Source organism: Phaenicophaeus curvirostris, chromosome 2 (assembly GCF_032191515.1).
Source record: "Phaenicophaeus curvirostris isolate KB17595 chromosome 2, BPBGC_Pcur_1.0, whole genome shotgun sequence".
Taxonomy (NCBI): domain Eukaryota; kingdom Metazoa; phylum Chordata; class Aves; order Cuculiformes; family Cuculidae; genus Phaenicophaeus; species Phaenicophaeus curvirostris.
The window spans coordinates 95,134,360-95,149,807 of record NC_091393.1 but is presented as its reverse complement, the minus strand read 5'-3'; the positions used below and the strand labels follow the sequence as shown (position 1 = coordinate 95,149,807).

The 15,448-nt window shown below is 49.1% G+C and overlaps 1 protein-coding gene across 3 annotated transcripts; it reads right to left on the bottom strand.

Annotated features, from left to right (window-relative positions):
- Positions 1-543: 543 nt before the first annotated feature.
- On the bottom strand, positions 544-12,887 carry CEP68 (centrosomal protein 68). Of its 3 annotated transcripts, XM_069852971.1 has the most exons (8): positions 12,849-12,860; positions 11,291-11,408; positions 6,336-6,761; positions 4,370-5,821; positions 3,315-3,437; positions 3,052-3,148; positions 2,018-2,172; positions 545-996 (listed from the first exon to the last, which is right to left on the bottom strand). In XM_069852971.1, exons 3-8 carry the CDS (start codon positions 6,714-6,716, stop codon positions 946-948), a joined length of 2,259 nt encoding a protein of 752 aa, XP_069709072.1. In that variant the 5' UTR covers positions 6,717-6,761; positions 11,291-11,408; positions 12,849-12,860; the 3' UTR covers positions 545-945. The 3 variants fall into 3 exon arrangements, with proteins under 3 accessions (XP_069709073.1, XP_069709072.1, XP_069709071.1); XM_069852970.1 differs by lacking the exon at positions 11,291-11,408 and having other exon boundaries at positions 12,849-12,887; XM_069852972.1 differs by lacking the exons at positions 4,370-5,821; positions 11,291-11,408 and having other exon boundaries at positions 544-996; positions 12,849-12,887.
- Positions 12,888-15,448: the final 2,561 nt, after the last annotated feature.

Below are 15,448 nucleotides of genomic sequence, written 5' to 3'. Positions count from 1 at the left end.
CTCTGCTTTCACCTTCCACTTGAGCAGGACAGAAACCTCACTTTGTTCTGTTCACAAGAATGGGAGGCAATGATGCATTCTGCATAAGAACATGATGTTCACCGTTTGTTTAAAGGTTAATGAAAGCCAAGTACCATCATTATGTAGTTGGCTGTAACTTTTTTAGCCGTGTACCTTGCTATGGTGCTGCAGAAATGCCCTTTTCTATGACAGAAAGGGTTTGGAAACCTTTCATCAATGTTTTGTGAGCAGTGATGAACTGCAGTAGCTGTGAGAGGGGCCCAGGGAAACCTGCTGCAAACAACAGGTAACAGCAGTTCATACGTAACATGATTCTTCCCTGAGCATACTGCCCTGTGTGTGATTTTATTGAGATTCATAGAACACATCGGCTCTTTGTGTTCATACATAAGAAAACTGAGAGCTAAATAGGTGCTGCTCCCCCAGGGAATGGCAATTACAAACAAGATTTCAGTTTGCACTCAAGAACCAGGAGGAGTTGCTATTTCTTGGCTTCTAGCTTTTTGAAAAGCATAAACAAAACATGAGAACATAGCTATTAAAATCACACAGCTTTACTTATAAGTGAGTTGCACGGCACACTCTGGATTACTGAGTTACAAAACAGTGTTCCTGATATTTTGCTAATACATGGAACAGGCCACTTCGATAAAAAGAAGCTAAAAAAAAACCAAAACAACCCAAAGCAAACCAAAAGAAGGCCAGCTGTACATTCCTCACTCGCTGAACTCCCCAACGTAGTCAGCCCTCTAACCAGACATCCCAGCAGACAAATACCTGCTGTACAGCTTTGCCTTTCTCAAGCCACAGTAAAAAAACAAACTGAAATCAGCCAGTCTGGCTAATGCCAGACCCAGTGATTGTACGTATTTGGCATCTCTGCACTAGGTGGAAGAGCTGGTTTGGTGGTAGCTGCATTCCTTCTCAGCCATCCTGAGACTGGCTAACAAAGCCCACGTCTGATACAGGTGGCACCTGAAATAAAATGGATTAAGTTTGCTACTGTGCTTTGCAATCTTAACAAACCAACCAAGCCCCCATGCTATACTCGTATTGCTTCCACCTATGCTCAGCAGGGTGTAGGATAGAGTTACGTTCATGTATCAACGAAAAAAAACCCAAACAGACTACTTAAGATACTATTACTGTCCTCTAAGGCACTGGAAATATTTTTGCCCTTTACAATTCCAGATTTTAAGGTGGGCCAGAGGGGAATCGACATCTGAGCTAATGGGATGGATGTGGGGGAGGGCAAGTTATCCTGCAGCTCCTGAATTCCTACCTTGGTGCTCAGAAGCCAAGGGCCTTCCTGCACCTCTGGACCCAGCGCTTTCCTAGCACCCATGAGCATTTCATACAGACACAGTTTTATGGTGATTCCCAGTCACAGAGTGAGGGCTGAGGGCCATGGCAGTGTGCAGCCAACCCCATGTATGCCGCTGTGCCTGCCTGCAAACGCCATGCATCTCCTTGCCAATGCTGCTGCCATGCCCTCCTCTGGTTTTATTTGAAGGGAGATGTTCAAGAAATTGGCAAACACGGTTTCTAGCCTGTATTTTACCCCTGAATTCACTTGCTTCTCTTTCCCACCCTGATACGGCAAGCAGAACTTTTCTCGGGGGGGGGAGCAACAAAACCCAAACAAACAAAAAAACTTTCCTGTCTGCTCTCTGCCATCAGAGTGATTTTGGCAGAGGAGCAGTTGTCTGTCCCATCCAGCCTGACCTGCCTGCCGGCTCCCTCTGAGGAGCTGCCAGTGCTTTCAGCACTCTTTTGGGTTTCATCAGCCGGTTCCCAGGCTGCTCTTCCCCTGACACACATTTAAAGATGATGGGGCATTCATTTGGAGACCTCCTTTGCTTTCTTCTTCTAGGCTTTCCAAACATCACATTAAAAGAAATAATAATAAAGCCTGTGTGCTAATTTAAGTGCTTGTCTTCATCCACCTCGCCCTCTCCTCTGCCTCCGCTGAAAGGCAGGCTCAGCCCCTGCTTACCCGCTGAGCAGCTGTCTGCTGCACCCCCTTGTCCTCCATCCCATCCTTGCCCTGCAGGGGACCTGCGGCAGCTAGAACGGACTCGTACAAGTGCTCCGCGTGGGTTTCTAGCACTTCTGACTGTTTCGCTATCAAACCCAGCGTGTCTTTCAGAGCTGGAAAACAAATGGAAGTGGTACAATGGTACAATGGAAGTGGTAGTAATGTGACAATTAAATGCCAGTAAGAGCAGTATGAGTGAGTTCTGCTCGCCTGGACACACTTTGGAAGGAAATCGAGTGTTAGAAATCAATAAGGTGATCTTTATCCCATCCAAGCTGTGATACAGAGTTCAGAGGGGGTGGGAAGCAACCCAGGAGACTCCAGGTTAAGAGTAGAGACACAGAAACAGGGGCTCCCAAAAGAAACCTTTAAAACTGTGTAAGAAAGCCCATCCACAACACTGCACTCAACCCCTAAAGCCCCTTTGCTGGCTGACGGCAGAGCCGGCCTTGATGCAGGATGCACCACATCTCTGGAGCGACTGCCCAGCATGTGCCGAGCCACCACTCCGGCTGGGGTGTCTCCCCAGACTGGCTGCTAACACCCAACCCAGGATACACCCGATGCAAGCAGGGTGTGCAAATCACCTTCTCCTGCACTGGATGCAAGTGTCTCCTCCCAGCTGCAGGCTGAGGGCATTCCCCAGCCCAGCAGGAGCTGGCCATGCTATGGTTAAGATAGAAACCTAAGAAGGGACTTGTAAGAGGCAGAAACACATCCACCACCCATGATGGATGGCATGGTGCAAGGCAAGGGTCAAGGCTTGGCACAGATGAAAGCACTTGGGAGTATTTGCTTCAAACCTGCAAGTCGCTGGACAGCAATGGAGGTGTAAAACCCCTTTTTGAACCCATACAGCTGCTGAATGGCAAACTGTGCCCACTGCTTCTCCACCCCCACCCATACAGGGTCAGGGATTTTGGGAAGCAGATGCTATGGACAGCATCACCTACTGTGTCCAGGACCAGCCCTGCTCAAACACTCCTCCTCACCTGGTGAATTTGACGCCATGCAGTCGAGGAGAGCTTCTCCCCTCTCCAGCACGCTCTCTGTCAGGCTCCGGTGCTTGGCCACGTCTTTCTTGAACTCCTGGGAATGGAAGGAGAAAAGGAGTGGCATTCAGAGGGTTTTTTTGGAAGAAATACACCTGCAGCAAGTTGCCTGGGGAGCAGTTTCCCTGGAGCAGGAGTGGCTTGGCACTGCTTGCTGCCCACAGCACCAAAGAAGTAGAGAAAAACCCAGTGGCAACACCTACCAAGTAGCGGTGCAGCGATGCCTTTATGCTCTCGGCGTCTGAGGAGGATGGGACCCAGCTGTCAGCGATGTCTGCAATGTTGTACAGCCAATGAATGAGCTCTTCCAGCTGGCAGCAAAACATCTACTTAACAAAGCATAACAACGGGGGTTACCGATGTTTTTCCGCAACACAGATAGGGCAGGTATAGCCACAGGTAAGCCAGCAGTGTTTCAGAAAGCATCGGCTCCCTCCTGCGTCTGCCTCACCTTGGCACACAAACATCCCTACACCCAGGAAACCAAGGGCCAACAGACAAAAGGCAAAACAAACAAAAAAACCCCATTAAACCCCTAAACACACCCCAAAACCACTGTGTGGCAGGAACTGAGGGTCACCATGGAACAGCTGCTATGGAGAGGTGTCAGAAGCCAGCGGCACCCAGACTGAAGGAGGAGGTTTGCCTCCACCACTCCCCAGCTGAAGAGTCACCCTCCTCCACACTGGAGCCACACAGATAATTTGCAGTTGCTTTCCCCCAGGGGTTTGTCTTGTTCAATTAAGTGCTTTCATTTATTTTTAAAGTGCCTCAGTAAGGGATTATTTTTGTAAGAGGCTGCATGAAGCACAGGGGCCCACGTTTCTGCTGAAACCAGACTACAGCCCTACTTGTGCTCCGAGCTGCATCTCCCCGGCACTGCAATTTGGGGCAACAGATACACAAGGACAAAAGGAAATGGCCTCAAGTTGAGCCAGAGGAGGTTTAAATTGGATATTAGAAAAAATGTCTTTACCAAAAGAGTGGTGAGGCCTTGGAGCAGGCTGCCCAGGGAAGTGGTGGTGTCAGTGGCCATCACTGAGCCTAGCCCCATGATGCTGAGCATGAGGAAAAGTGAGATGGTTTCTTGCTCCATCAGAGGAAATTATCTGCTCTGATGAGCTCCCCTGCATAAATTACTGCCAGCTGCCAGACATCAAACATCGCGCAGAAGGGGAAACTTTAATTGGGCCACCAAGACAGGCACATTTTATGTAAAATCTTCCCATAATAAACTTTATTTCTTGTCTCAGCCTACCTTAACACAGTGGGCAAGGGACTCGCCCTGATGGCTCTTCTTTGGATGCCCCCTGGCCTGTGGTTCATGTAGGTACGTCCCATCCGATGTGTCCCTGAGACCGGTCGGTACATTAAGCCTCCGCAGAGGATCTCTGTGGATCCGACCACACAATTCAGTGTTTTCCCAGCTGGGCTTTGGAGAGCTGCAGGGGGGCCACAGCCCAGCATAATCCTCAATATTCCCTCTTTTGTCCCTGCCACCTGCGTCTCTGAAAGGGGCCAACACAGATGAAAGGTGCTGCCTGCTGTCGCTGCGGCGTGGAAGGGTTTGGTGGTTGGGCCCAGGTGTCCTTATAGTTAAGGAAAGACTGGACAAAAACTGAGCCAGCCTTTCTAGCTCCCACAGTTTCGGAGGCAGGGAGAGAAATTCTTCATCACCCTCCCACTCCTTCCTCAGAGGAAGCACTCGAGTTGTGGGTAAAAACCTGCTAGTGCTTTTCATCTGCCCTTGGTAGTGTGGAAAAGGGCTCCCTCCAGTACACCAGCTTCTCCCATCCACAGCTGAGCAGCCAGTCAAAGCCGGCTCAGCTGACTCCACTGTTACATCCTTAGCAAAACCACTAGAAAGATGAGAGGAAGCACTCGTTGCAAAGGGTGCATTTGCAATACGTAAAGGTTCATAGTACAAACCCATGCCTGAGCAGCCTCTTTTTCCAGCCCGTGAGGTGGAGAACCTCTCTGCAGGGCCCAGGAACCTCCAACACCCATTTTCTCTGTCTCCCTGAGCCTGCCCACCTCGGCTGTATACACTGGTGGACCTCAATGTGCCCTCGGGGGAAACAGAAAAGCTGTCCAATCCTATTCCTGAGTCATGGAGGAAAGGGTCTGGCATCTTTCCAAGTTTGTATCTCGGCTTCAGTGGATAAGCATAATCCAGCAAGTCCTCATACTCTTTATTGGGGTTCCAGTGGGGTGAGCGACGGTCGGGAGATGGGGGTAATGAATCTGGTATGGCACAGGCCCAGTAATCGGCTTGGTAGGATGACATCTCTCTGACGCGCTCCATAGTGGTGTGGCCATCAAGCAGAGCACTGACAGGCTTGCGTGCCCACAGCACCTTGCCTTTTGCTGCACTCCACCGATGGCACCGGTCCTGGGCAGCAGTGGCTGCAGGAGAAGGCACATCCACACTGGCCGGCAAGCTTCGGGACGGCTCTTTGGAGAGGCCATTTTCTTCTGAAGACAGAGTGGAAAAGCTTGATGGGGAGCGGCTCTGCAGGGTGCTCTCAGGGCTTAGGGGGGTTTGGGGCTGCAGGAGCTCTGGAGTGGAGCAAAATGGGGATTGAGCTCCCAGCCTTTGGCTGTGTCGCTTGGCACAGGCATCGTGGCAATTCCCAGTGAGAATGCTCTCATCTGCAGAGCTGTACTGGCTGGGTGGGATGGACACTGGCACACAGCCCAGTGCCTTCACCTGCTTGAGGACAGGGGGTGGAAAGGAAAGGGAGAGAGAGACACACAAAATGAAGCACAGCAGCCAGACAAAAGGCTCCCTTGTGCCAGGACATGGAGATAAAAGCCCAGCCCCGGACCTGCCATGAGAAGAGGCTGGTAGGGGAACTCTGTTCCATCTGTGGGATGGAACACGCAGCTGCCCAGAGGCTAGAGTGGGGCTTGTTTTTACGGAAAGGCATCCCGAGAGCTTGGGAAGCTGCATGAGTCATTAGGCAGCACCAGACGCCTATTTAAGGAGCCTTGTCCCAAGGGGCTTTCCAACTCCACACCACAGCAGTAATACAGGGATGGAAGCAATGGCTCAAGTGTTGGAGCCCAAGCTCTTCCTCAGTGCATGGCTTAGCCTGAGGCTGGGCCATGCTCCAGCTGGAGGAGATGGAGAGCCCTTGCCAGCACAGCACAGACAAGCAAGTCCCCGCCTCACCTTGAACCTCTTGGTGATAAGGCAACACCTGCATATACAACCCTCTCACCTGCTGCTCTTCTGAGGAGAGGAACTTTTGTCTAACATGAAGAGGCACATTGCCATCGGTGGCTCTATAACTTAACGTCTCCGTCTCCGAGAGGTTTGGTCTTGCTCTGGGAAATCCAGATGGGGATCCTGAAGACAATTCTTGGTGGTAGCTTGAGCCTCCCTGAGTAACACCAGTGGCCAAGCGACTGTATCCACTCATTGTCACACTCTCTGTCCCTTGCGAGCAAGGCTTGGCTTCCTCTGCCTCTAAAAGCCGGCACAGGCTGTCTGTTAGCTCCGGGTAGTCCGTCTCCACCTCTGCACAGTCCCACCTACCATCGCTCCCAGCCTTCCCACTCAGTGATGCTTCAGAAAGCGATTTTCCCACATCCACAGCCATCAGGACAGAACTTCTTCTGAGAGAGGATGTCTGGCCTCAGGCTCTCTGCAATACACAACACAGTAGCAGCAAATTGCAACCCCCTCATCTCCGCACCAAGTAAAGAAACTGGATATGTCTAACCACCAAGATCTAAAGCATATTCTGGGTCAGACCCCAAAAATCATAAAGTTGCATCTTGGTGCATCAGGTGCGCAGAGGAAAGAGCAAACCTTTGCGTCTCAGCAGTGTTGTCTGGTTCTGAGGACATGACAAACAGGGAAAATCTAATTAAACTCTGGCTATACTGAGAACAAATCTGTGCTTTATACCTTGCCAGCATGGTGCGACCATGAACTAATGGCCTATCTCATAAACAGTTTCTGCACCATAAGGTTACTGGGTCCAAATGAGAGACCATTAACTAGGACATAAAGGATCTCTTAGTGTGACTGAGCCCTGAAGGCTGTTGGGGTGGAAAGTTGAGGGTTTTTTAAGAAACGCACTCAAACCTTTGAAATGGAAGCCACCCACAAGCGAAAAGGATATATAAAAAATTAGAGGGGGAGGTAGGAGGCTCTAAACCCTAAACTTAGCTCTTAGCTCTGCAGCTTCTACCCCAATTCATTAAATTACCTCTTTTTGACATTAATTAATAGAAAGACTTGCTCAACCAGTGACACATTTTCAAGTGTGCTGTAGAGCCAAGCCCACTGCACCTTGCATCCTTCTAACATGAGATATTACTCTTGAAGCCTGAGCCCCGGGTGCTCCACCACCTCCAGTGGTTGTTGGTGCTGGACAACAATGAACCAAATCAAGGAGACCCAATACAGCACACGAGAGATCGTGATTTGCCAACAATAGCCAGAGCCAAGCACCTATGTTTGCTTTTGTCAAGCGAGCAGGACTCAAAAATACTCTCCAGAGAAATGACACCTTGTGGGCTTCCCACAGAGCTTGAAAACTGGAGCTGCCAAAATCCCCACACATAGGTTCTTCTGCACCGCTCAGTTGGCAACAGGCATTGTCAGAGCCCCACAGCCTCTTCCAGCAGCTCCAGCCCAAAACACAGTGCCAGCATTAGGAAATCACCAGTAGAGTGGTTTTGCTGGTATCTACCCAGCTAGTGCCGGGCCAGCGATGAAGCAGCCAGCCAAGGGACCATCAACAGCAAATACACCTTAAAAAGAAACATTAGGTTGGTACAAAAATAATTGCCGTTTTTAACCATCAACTTTAAAGCAGTGTATCTCAGCTTAGAATAAAATATATTAATCAAAATAAGAACCATTAGAATATATGATTTTTTTGCCAACAAGAAACAAGGTTGTTTATTCCATAGAACGTGGCATAGAATTCTGGAGTCCTGGAGCTGATGAATTCTTCAAAGGTGTTTTGAGCTACGGCTTGGTTGTGGAAAACCTTCTCTTGCAGGAAGTTGTTGAGGCACTTGAAAATGTGGTGACCGGGGGAGACAGGTCTGGGGAGGAGGCTGGGTGAGGAAGTTTTCTAGCTCAAATCGTGCAGCTTCTGCAGAGTCATTTGCAAGACATACAGTTGGGTGTTGTCATGGAGAAGAACTTTTCCTTTTTGACTGATTGATTAGTTTTGTAATAACAACAACGTTGATGTAAACGTTGCAGTTCTTACTGCTCTTTGTTTATTCCCTAGCAATACTTCTCTGCTGTGATGGCTTCTCCAGGAGTCAAGTAGTTTCAAGGCTGGGTTGGACAGGGCCTTGGGCAGCCTGATCTACTGGGAGGTGTCCCTGCCCATCGCAGGGAGGCTGGAACTTGATGATCTTTAAGGTCCCTTCCAACCCAAACTATTCTGTGATTCCATGATTCTAAGTTGTAGTGGATGATTCTGCTTACTGATCATCAAATAGTGACCGTGACCTTCTTCTGATGCAGCTTTGGTTTAGAGAAGTGTTTTAGTGCTTCACCTTGGCCCAGCCACTGCGCAGAACACCATCTGCTGTTATATAGAATCCACTTTTCACAGAATCACAGAATGTTTGGGGTAGGAAGGGACCTCTGGAGATCATCTAGTATAACCCTCCATGTCACAATGCAATCAAGAAATTGATTTTGTTGCAGAGGAACAGCACAAAGCAGACTTTGTAGTGGCCATTTTTTTTATATTACTTCAGCTTACATGGCACCCATTTCTCAATCTTTTTTGCATTTCCAGTTTGGTGCAAATGTCAAAGAACACTTAATGGGCAACGTCTGCAGCCTCTCAGTGCTTTGCGTGGTTCAGCTTCAATACTGGCCCTCAACTGGTTGTTGTCTATCACAGAAGGACATCCACAACTCTCCTCATCTTCAAGGCTCTCGTTTCCATTATGAAATGGTTAAAACCAATGTTGAGCAGTGTATTGGCTGGTGGTTCCCTGGCCAAACTTTGGTGGATATTGCTAGCAGTTTTAGCTGCTTTACATCCCCTTTTGAACTCAAGCACAAAATTGCTCAAATTTTCTTTTTTCCATCTTTAATTTGAGAGCATAATATAAAAAAGAATAAACAGTGAAAATAAAACCATTAGGATAAATAAATAGAGCAAATTTTGTGCTTTAAAATGGTGTGCTGCATGAGCACAGTTAAATAAAGGTGTCATTCAAAACAGGCATCACAGTTTATGACAAAAACGGCAGTTATTTTTGCACCAACCTAATTAAAAAAAAAAAAAAGGGAGGAAAAAAGTATTCCCAAACAATACTCGGAAGTGGGAACAAGTTGATACTCACACCCTCCATCACCTCTTTTGTCACAACCTCATTTTATTGTCCACCTCTCTGCTGACAGGGGTTTTGCCACAGGAATGTCCATGCAAGCAACAATGAGCTGCGGAGCTTGGGTTCTCACAACTCTCCACATGAGCTGCGCCACTATGCCAACACCCGGGCTCACGCACTTGATTGCTTAAGTTGCTACCAAATGCAAGCCTATACACATCGTGCTATCCTAAAATCAATGGTATTGCTCTCTCTCTTTTCCCCCAAAAAAGACTGTATATCCAAACAAAAAGGCATGGGAATTGCAATAAATCTAACCAATAAACCTAACACTGCTAAACTCCCAACATATTCTACAACTCTGTGTCATTAATATATCTTGTTTAAGGGAAGGCAGATTTCTGATGCTAATTGAAAGAGTATCCCAAAGGACTCGGGAACCCACATGCGGTATTTCTTCACGTATCTAAGACACAGATTTTTAAGGCCAGTGGTCTCCGAGCTCCAGGAGGCCCCTGCCAGCCTTCATCACCTCCCATTCAGTCCCTCTGAATCAGTTTTGTTTAGGCAGTCAGGCGAGCAAGTATTAGCAAACTAAATGCTAAATCCAACTTACAGGTGATTCAAATACCTAGAAAATCCCCTGAGATATATTTGTTTGCTGGCTTTGAAAGCCAGGGCCTTGGCCGCAAGGAGAAGTGATGCTCACTGGTTGGATGACTCCCCTTCCAACCAAAACCTAATGAGTAAAAAGCTGCCAGAAGGATAAACTGTAAGGTATTGTATATTAAATTCCAGGATCTGTTTCAGGGCCTAAGAGCCTGCTTCAAATTCAAAATTTTGGGTGCTTTCCTCCATGAGGAGCAGCAGGTGATTCAGCAGAGAACATCATTAATTATCACAACATGAACAAGCATCTCACTGCCTCTGATCCCTCCTTGCACGTACTGACAGCACTGTACATCCAAAAAATGATGCAGTAAATATAAACTTTAACAGAGCAGAGGGCACTGGGCACCCGCAGCTTAGGATATAAACACCGTAACAATCAGCTCTTTTGTTGGATAGTGATTTTAAAAAAAACATACAAAAGAAAAGCTAAACAAGGCATCAAAGTAGAATTTAAAGTTTTAAACTGAATGTGTAGTAATTAATAATCACTTTGGTACCTCTTTATTTTTAATAAGATGCCACATTAAATTCAAACTGACATCGAACATCGTTATCTCCATCAGATTTATCAGCTCAAGTCAGTCAGACCAGTAAAAACAACCATAAAAAGCATATATAAGCTTGATCTCAAATCTGAAAAGCACGTGTAAGGCAACATTAAAAAAAAAAATTACAGGTCACAACCCATCTGTTATTTTTGTAAGTGCATGCAGGAGCACAAATGTTGAACTATTCTGAACTTTCAGGACTATTTGTTAATCTTGCAGCACTAAGTGATAGACACTTCTATCACATCATCAGTCTTTAAAAAAAGAACAGCTGCTGATTCACAGGTACCTTAAATCTCCACAAGCTAACTGGAAGCTAATGAGAAACCGGGAAACCAGCCAATATACAAGTAAGGGTAAATCTGCTTATTTCAGTACTTGTAAGGATACTCATGGAGCCACCAGGGATTTCACTGGGTTTTCAAAAGCATCTAGTTCACGCAGCTAACTTCAACTAATTTCAGGGGGAGCTGGACATCCAACCACACCTGGATGCAAACTACATGGGGAAGTCACACACATCCAATATGCAGAATGATCAGGCAAAAAGCCCTATATAAAAACAGAGTGAAAATGTGAAAGCCACTATGAGAAACTCTCAACTACAATAGCAGCTAGAAAATAAGGATTCTCACCATTTACCAACAAAAACGCAAAAATACAGGAGTCAAGTGGCCAGTGGTGGCGACGCATCAGGCTTGACCCTCACGATGGGAAGAAGGCAGCCCAAGCCCTCAGGCAGGATCGACACGGCTATGAAGAGGGATGCAGATCGCAGCTTTAGGCACACCGGAGAATTTCCACTGGCCTTAAAACCACAGGAAAGGAAGGCAAAAATCCTGGTTACACCCGAGCTCTCGATTGTCTCACCAGCAACAGGGTGGCACAGAAACACTATCCCACCACCGGTTTTGACACTATCAGATGAAGGCAGCGGCTGTTTCACTCATTTCAACTGAGGAAGTTCTGTGGGGATCTCTCAAGAAAAGCGATCCCTGAACTTTTCCACGTCAGCAGGAGAAGGCAGCCTGCCAAAGAGCCACACAAAGCCCAGCACACAACAAGAGCTCTGTCCCGCAGTGACGTGGGGGTCACTTGGCTGGCAGGCCAACAACAGCAGTGGATGCTGATTGAGTTTCCATCTCCCACCAGCTTTGGTTTCACTGGGCAGGGTCTTTTTTGCTGATTTGGGGGAAAAAAAAAACCACAAGGCTCTCGTCACTCAGGCCGGCGAGATCTGAGTTTTGATACCTCTTTGGCTCCTTTTCTCGCATGTTCCCTGCCCAAAACTCCTTCCCGCAGCTGAAAAAGGGGCAGAATGACCAAAACAATGAGAAATGAAGGCCATAAAGCCAAGGAGAACTGCTGGAGACACGGGTAATGGGGACAGCCACCCGCTTCCCTGGCCCCAGAGCTGCTGCCCGGTCAATTCGGACTCCTTGCAGCCCCCAAGCTGCAACCTGCCCCACTCCGGGACCCCTGCGCAGCCCCCCGGAGCTGGTCCCTGGATTCCCCTGCAGCTCTCAGAGCTGCTCCCGCACCCCTGTGACCCCCAAACAGCCCTCAAGAGCTCCCGGAGCTGCTCCCGCACCCCTGTGACCCCCAAGCAGCCCTCAAGAGCTCCTGGAGCTGCTCCCGCACCCCTGTGACCCCCAAGCAGCCCTCAAGAGCTCCTGGAGCTGCTCCCGCACCCCTGTGACCCCCAAGCAGCCCTCAAGAGCTCCCGGAGCTGCTCCCGCATCCCTGTGACCCCCAAGCAGCTCCCTAGAGCTCCCGGAGCTGCTCCCGCACCCCTGTGACCCCCAAGCAGCCCTCAAGAGCTCCTGGAGCTGCTCCCGCACCCCTATGACCCCCAACCAGCCCTCAAGAGCTCCTGGAGCTGCTCCCGCACCCCTGTGACTCCCAAACAGCCCTCAAGAGCTCCCGGAGCTGCTCCCGCATCCCTGTGACCCCCAAGCAGCTCCCTAGAGCTCCCGGAGCTGCTCCCGCACCCCTGTGACCCCCAAGCAGCCCTCAAGAGCTCCTGGAGCTGCTCCCGCACCCTCTTTGACCCCCAGGATCTCCCGAGCTGCTCCCCGATCCCCCCGGAGCTCCCTGTCTGCTCCCTGCCCCCCCCACCCCCACCCCGAGCCACCCCCGGTCCCCCCGGGGCCGCTCCCCCCACCCCCTCCCGCCGCCCCGGCCCGCACCTACCGAGCCGCGGCCACCGCCTCCTGCGGACACGCCCCCTCGCGGCGCCTCGGCCAATGGGAGCGCGGTCGCTAGGTGAGCCGGGGCGCCCTCGCGGCGCGGCAGCCAATGGGAGCGGAGCGAGGCCGCGGGGCTCGAGGACCCGCCGAGCGCGGCGGCAGCCCCGCCCCCGATGCCCTTGAGGAGCGCCTTACGGCCTCGGGGCGCTGCTTTCCACCCTCTACCCCCCGCGCTGGCCGCCTGCCGCTCCTCTCCGGGCCTTACCGCGTGTTCTGGGGCAGAAATCCATCTGGAACTAGTTTTTGGTTTGGTTTGGTTTGTATATTTTTTACCCGAGCGATGGCTGCACGCGTGGCGGCGGATGGATTGATGGATTTCAGCATCCTCGGAGCACGATGCGAAACCCCGGGAGGAGCCGGAGCAAGACAGAGCTGGGAGGGCGCCCAGGGGCCAGCCTGGGGTCCCGGTCCTGCCCTGCCCTGTGTGGGGTGTGAGAATGAATTGATAAGTTTTGCTGCAGCTGGTTTGTATGTTTAATTGTCTCGTCACATAAATCTGTCTTGTAAGATGCAGCTGCAGCCTGTCCTAGGGCTGTGAGGATGCATCAATATGCTTAGTTGTCTTGTAAGATGCAGCTGTTGTAGGAGGTAACCTGAAGGGAGTCTCCAGACATGGTTGGATAATCCAAAAAAAAAAAAAAAAGCATTCTCCTAAGATTTATATGGTTCTTTGTCTAAAACTAGTCTATCTACCCACTGCTTTTGTAGGATGTTATACTTTTTTTTAGAAGGGCGTCCGATTCAGCGCTGAATTGTGAAATAAAAGTATTATTGTCTTTGCTTCGGAGGCTTTGTCCTTTTCAATGTTTTATGAGTGAATGTTTCTCACGTGGGAGATCCTTGCCATGGTTTGAAGCGGGTGCTCTGGGGTTTGTACCTGCCAGGCCCGGCTTCAGTGATGGAGTGGCCACGTCCCGACCTGTGCTTATGTCCCGTAGACAATATAAACCCTCCCTTTGATACCAGAAGTAGTTTCTGTTACAAAGTGGGATTTTTTTTTTATTTAAACAGAAGTAGAATCAAGTTTCATCTAAGTAATTGTATTTTTTGAAAGTTAGACACAGTGTCCCTCTGAAAGCATGTTTTCTTTCAGACAGTGTTTTTTTTCCAGACGCCTGTTCATTCTTTGGAGATAATAACAGCTTGTGTGCAGTGTGATCTGTGCTGAACTGACGTGTTTGCTTCTTGACACAACCTCTCTTTGCAGTGTTTCCCTATCTCGAATGCAAGCTCGGGCAGAGCTGGCTCCAAACTCCAATGAACAGAAGTTCTAACTGTTGCGAATTTCATAATAACATTAAAATTAGACCTTGGGAAGTAATAGAACATGCTTAAGACTTCGGGGAAAATCTATCCATATGCACTTAAGTGGGACATACATCCTGTCCCGGATCTTTTCTCGCTGCACAGGATTGATGGAGATCACTGCCTCACATTGCCCAGGCCTGATTAAAGGATGCTTGCTTTCTAAAACTCCAAAATGAGTCTTGGAGCCTTTATTCGCTGTCATTTGCAGTATTACCCTTATTTCTGTCCATAGGCTGACTGGTTTTTGTCTGCATCATTTGTTCCTGGAGCTTATTTCTCAGGTAATATTAAGATTTCCTAACAGCCAGTGACCTGATAATACGCTTCATGAGCAACATCGCTGCTGGCTTTAGCCAGGAAGGACCAAAGAGACATCTCAGGTTTGCTTGGCAGGCTGGTGGCAGGGTGAGGGGTGCAGCACAGGTCTCCCAAGTCTCTAGCTAGTGCTTTGATCCACTGGCCAAGCTCCTCAGTCCTGCAGCATGGTCCAGCTCTGCCACCCAGTGTATTACGGTCCATATCCCCACCTGCTACGACCTGGATTTGTTCTGCTGACCTCCTTGGAACCAGCCCCATTTACTATCTTGGAGGATTCTGCCTTTTCTCTCTAGAGAAACAGTGTGGGAATTTTCAGGGAAGTTTTGAAAAGCAGTGATGCAATGCCACGTTCTTACACTGTACAGTGCTCTTGGAAGAATTTACAGCCTAGAAAAAAACCCACATCGTCCTGTTTCTGTGTAATATTTCTATATTTGGGGTTTCTTTGATGAGTGCTGCAACCGGACTTCCAGAGGGCTGCACATCCCCCTGCCTCAGATGCACGCTCTTGGGAGTCAGCTTTTTGTTGGAATTCACACAGGCAAAGCCCTTTAAAATGTTGTTTATTCCTTATTCTCCAGGGAGCCGGTTGCCTGCCAGGAGAGGCCATGCTGATTTCGGGCGAGTCGAAAGGCTGAAGCAGACATGGATGGGTCATGATTCATACCCAGGCTCGGCTGTTTTTAGCTGGTTTAAATTACTTGCAAGCTGCCAGACATTGTTCTCGGAGCTGAATAGCGCTCGGCTGTGGTCTCAGCTCTGGCAGGAAAGGTTCCTGTCCTGTTCCGCCTCGGATCAAACAAGTGCCAGGATGTCTACAAGAACAGCCAGAGCCCTGCAAAATCTTTCCCTTCTCCTTGGGCTCATGCTGAGAGGGTGTCAATAAACAAGGGGGAAATAAACTGGTGATCAAAAGGA

Bases quoted from the DNA above. Each gene is read 5' to 3' on its own strand.
- CEP68 (XM_069852970.1), bottom strand. From the start codon at position 6,716: ATGGCTGTGGATGTGGGAAAATCGCTTTCTGAAGCATCACTGAGTGGG. The intron at 2,173-3,051 runs GTGAGGAGGAGT...TTTGTTTTCCAG, and splicing joins CATGGCGTCAAATTCACCAG to CTCTGAAAGACACGCTGGGT. The intron at 997-2,017 runs GTAAGCAGGGGC...ATTTTATTTCAG, and splicing joins AGCAGACAGCTGCTCAGCGG to GTGCCACCTGTATCAGACGT.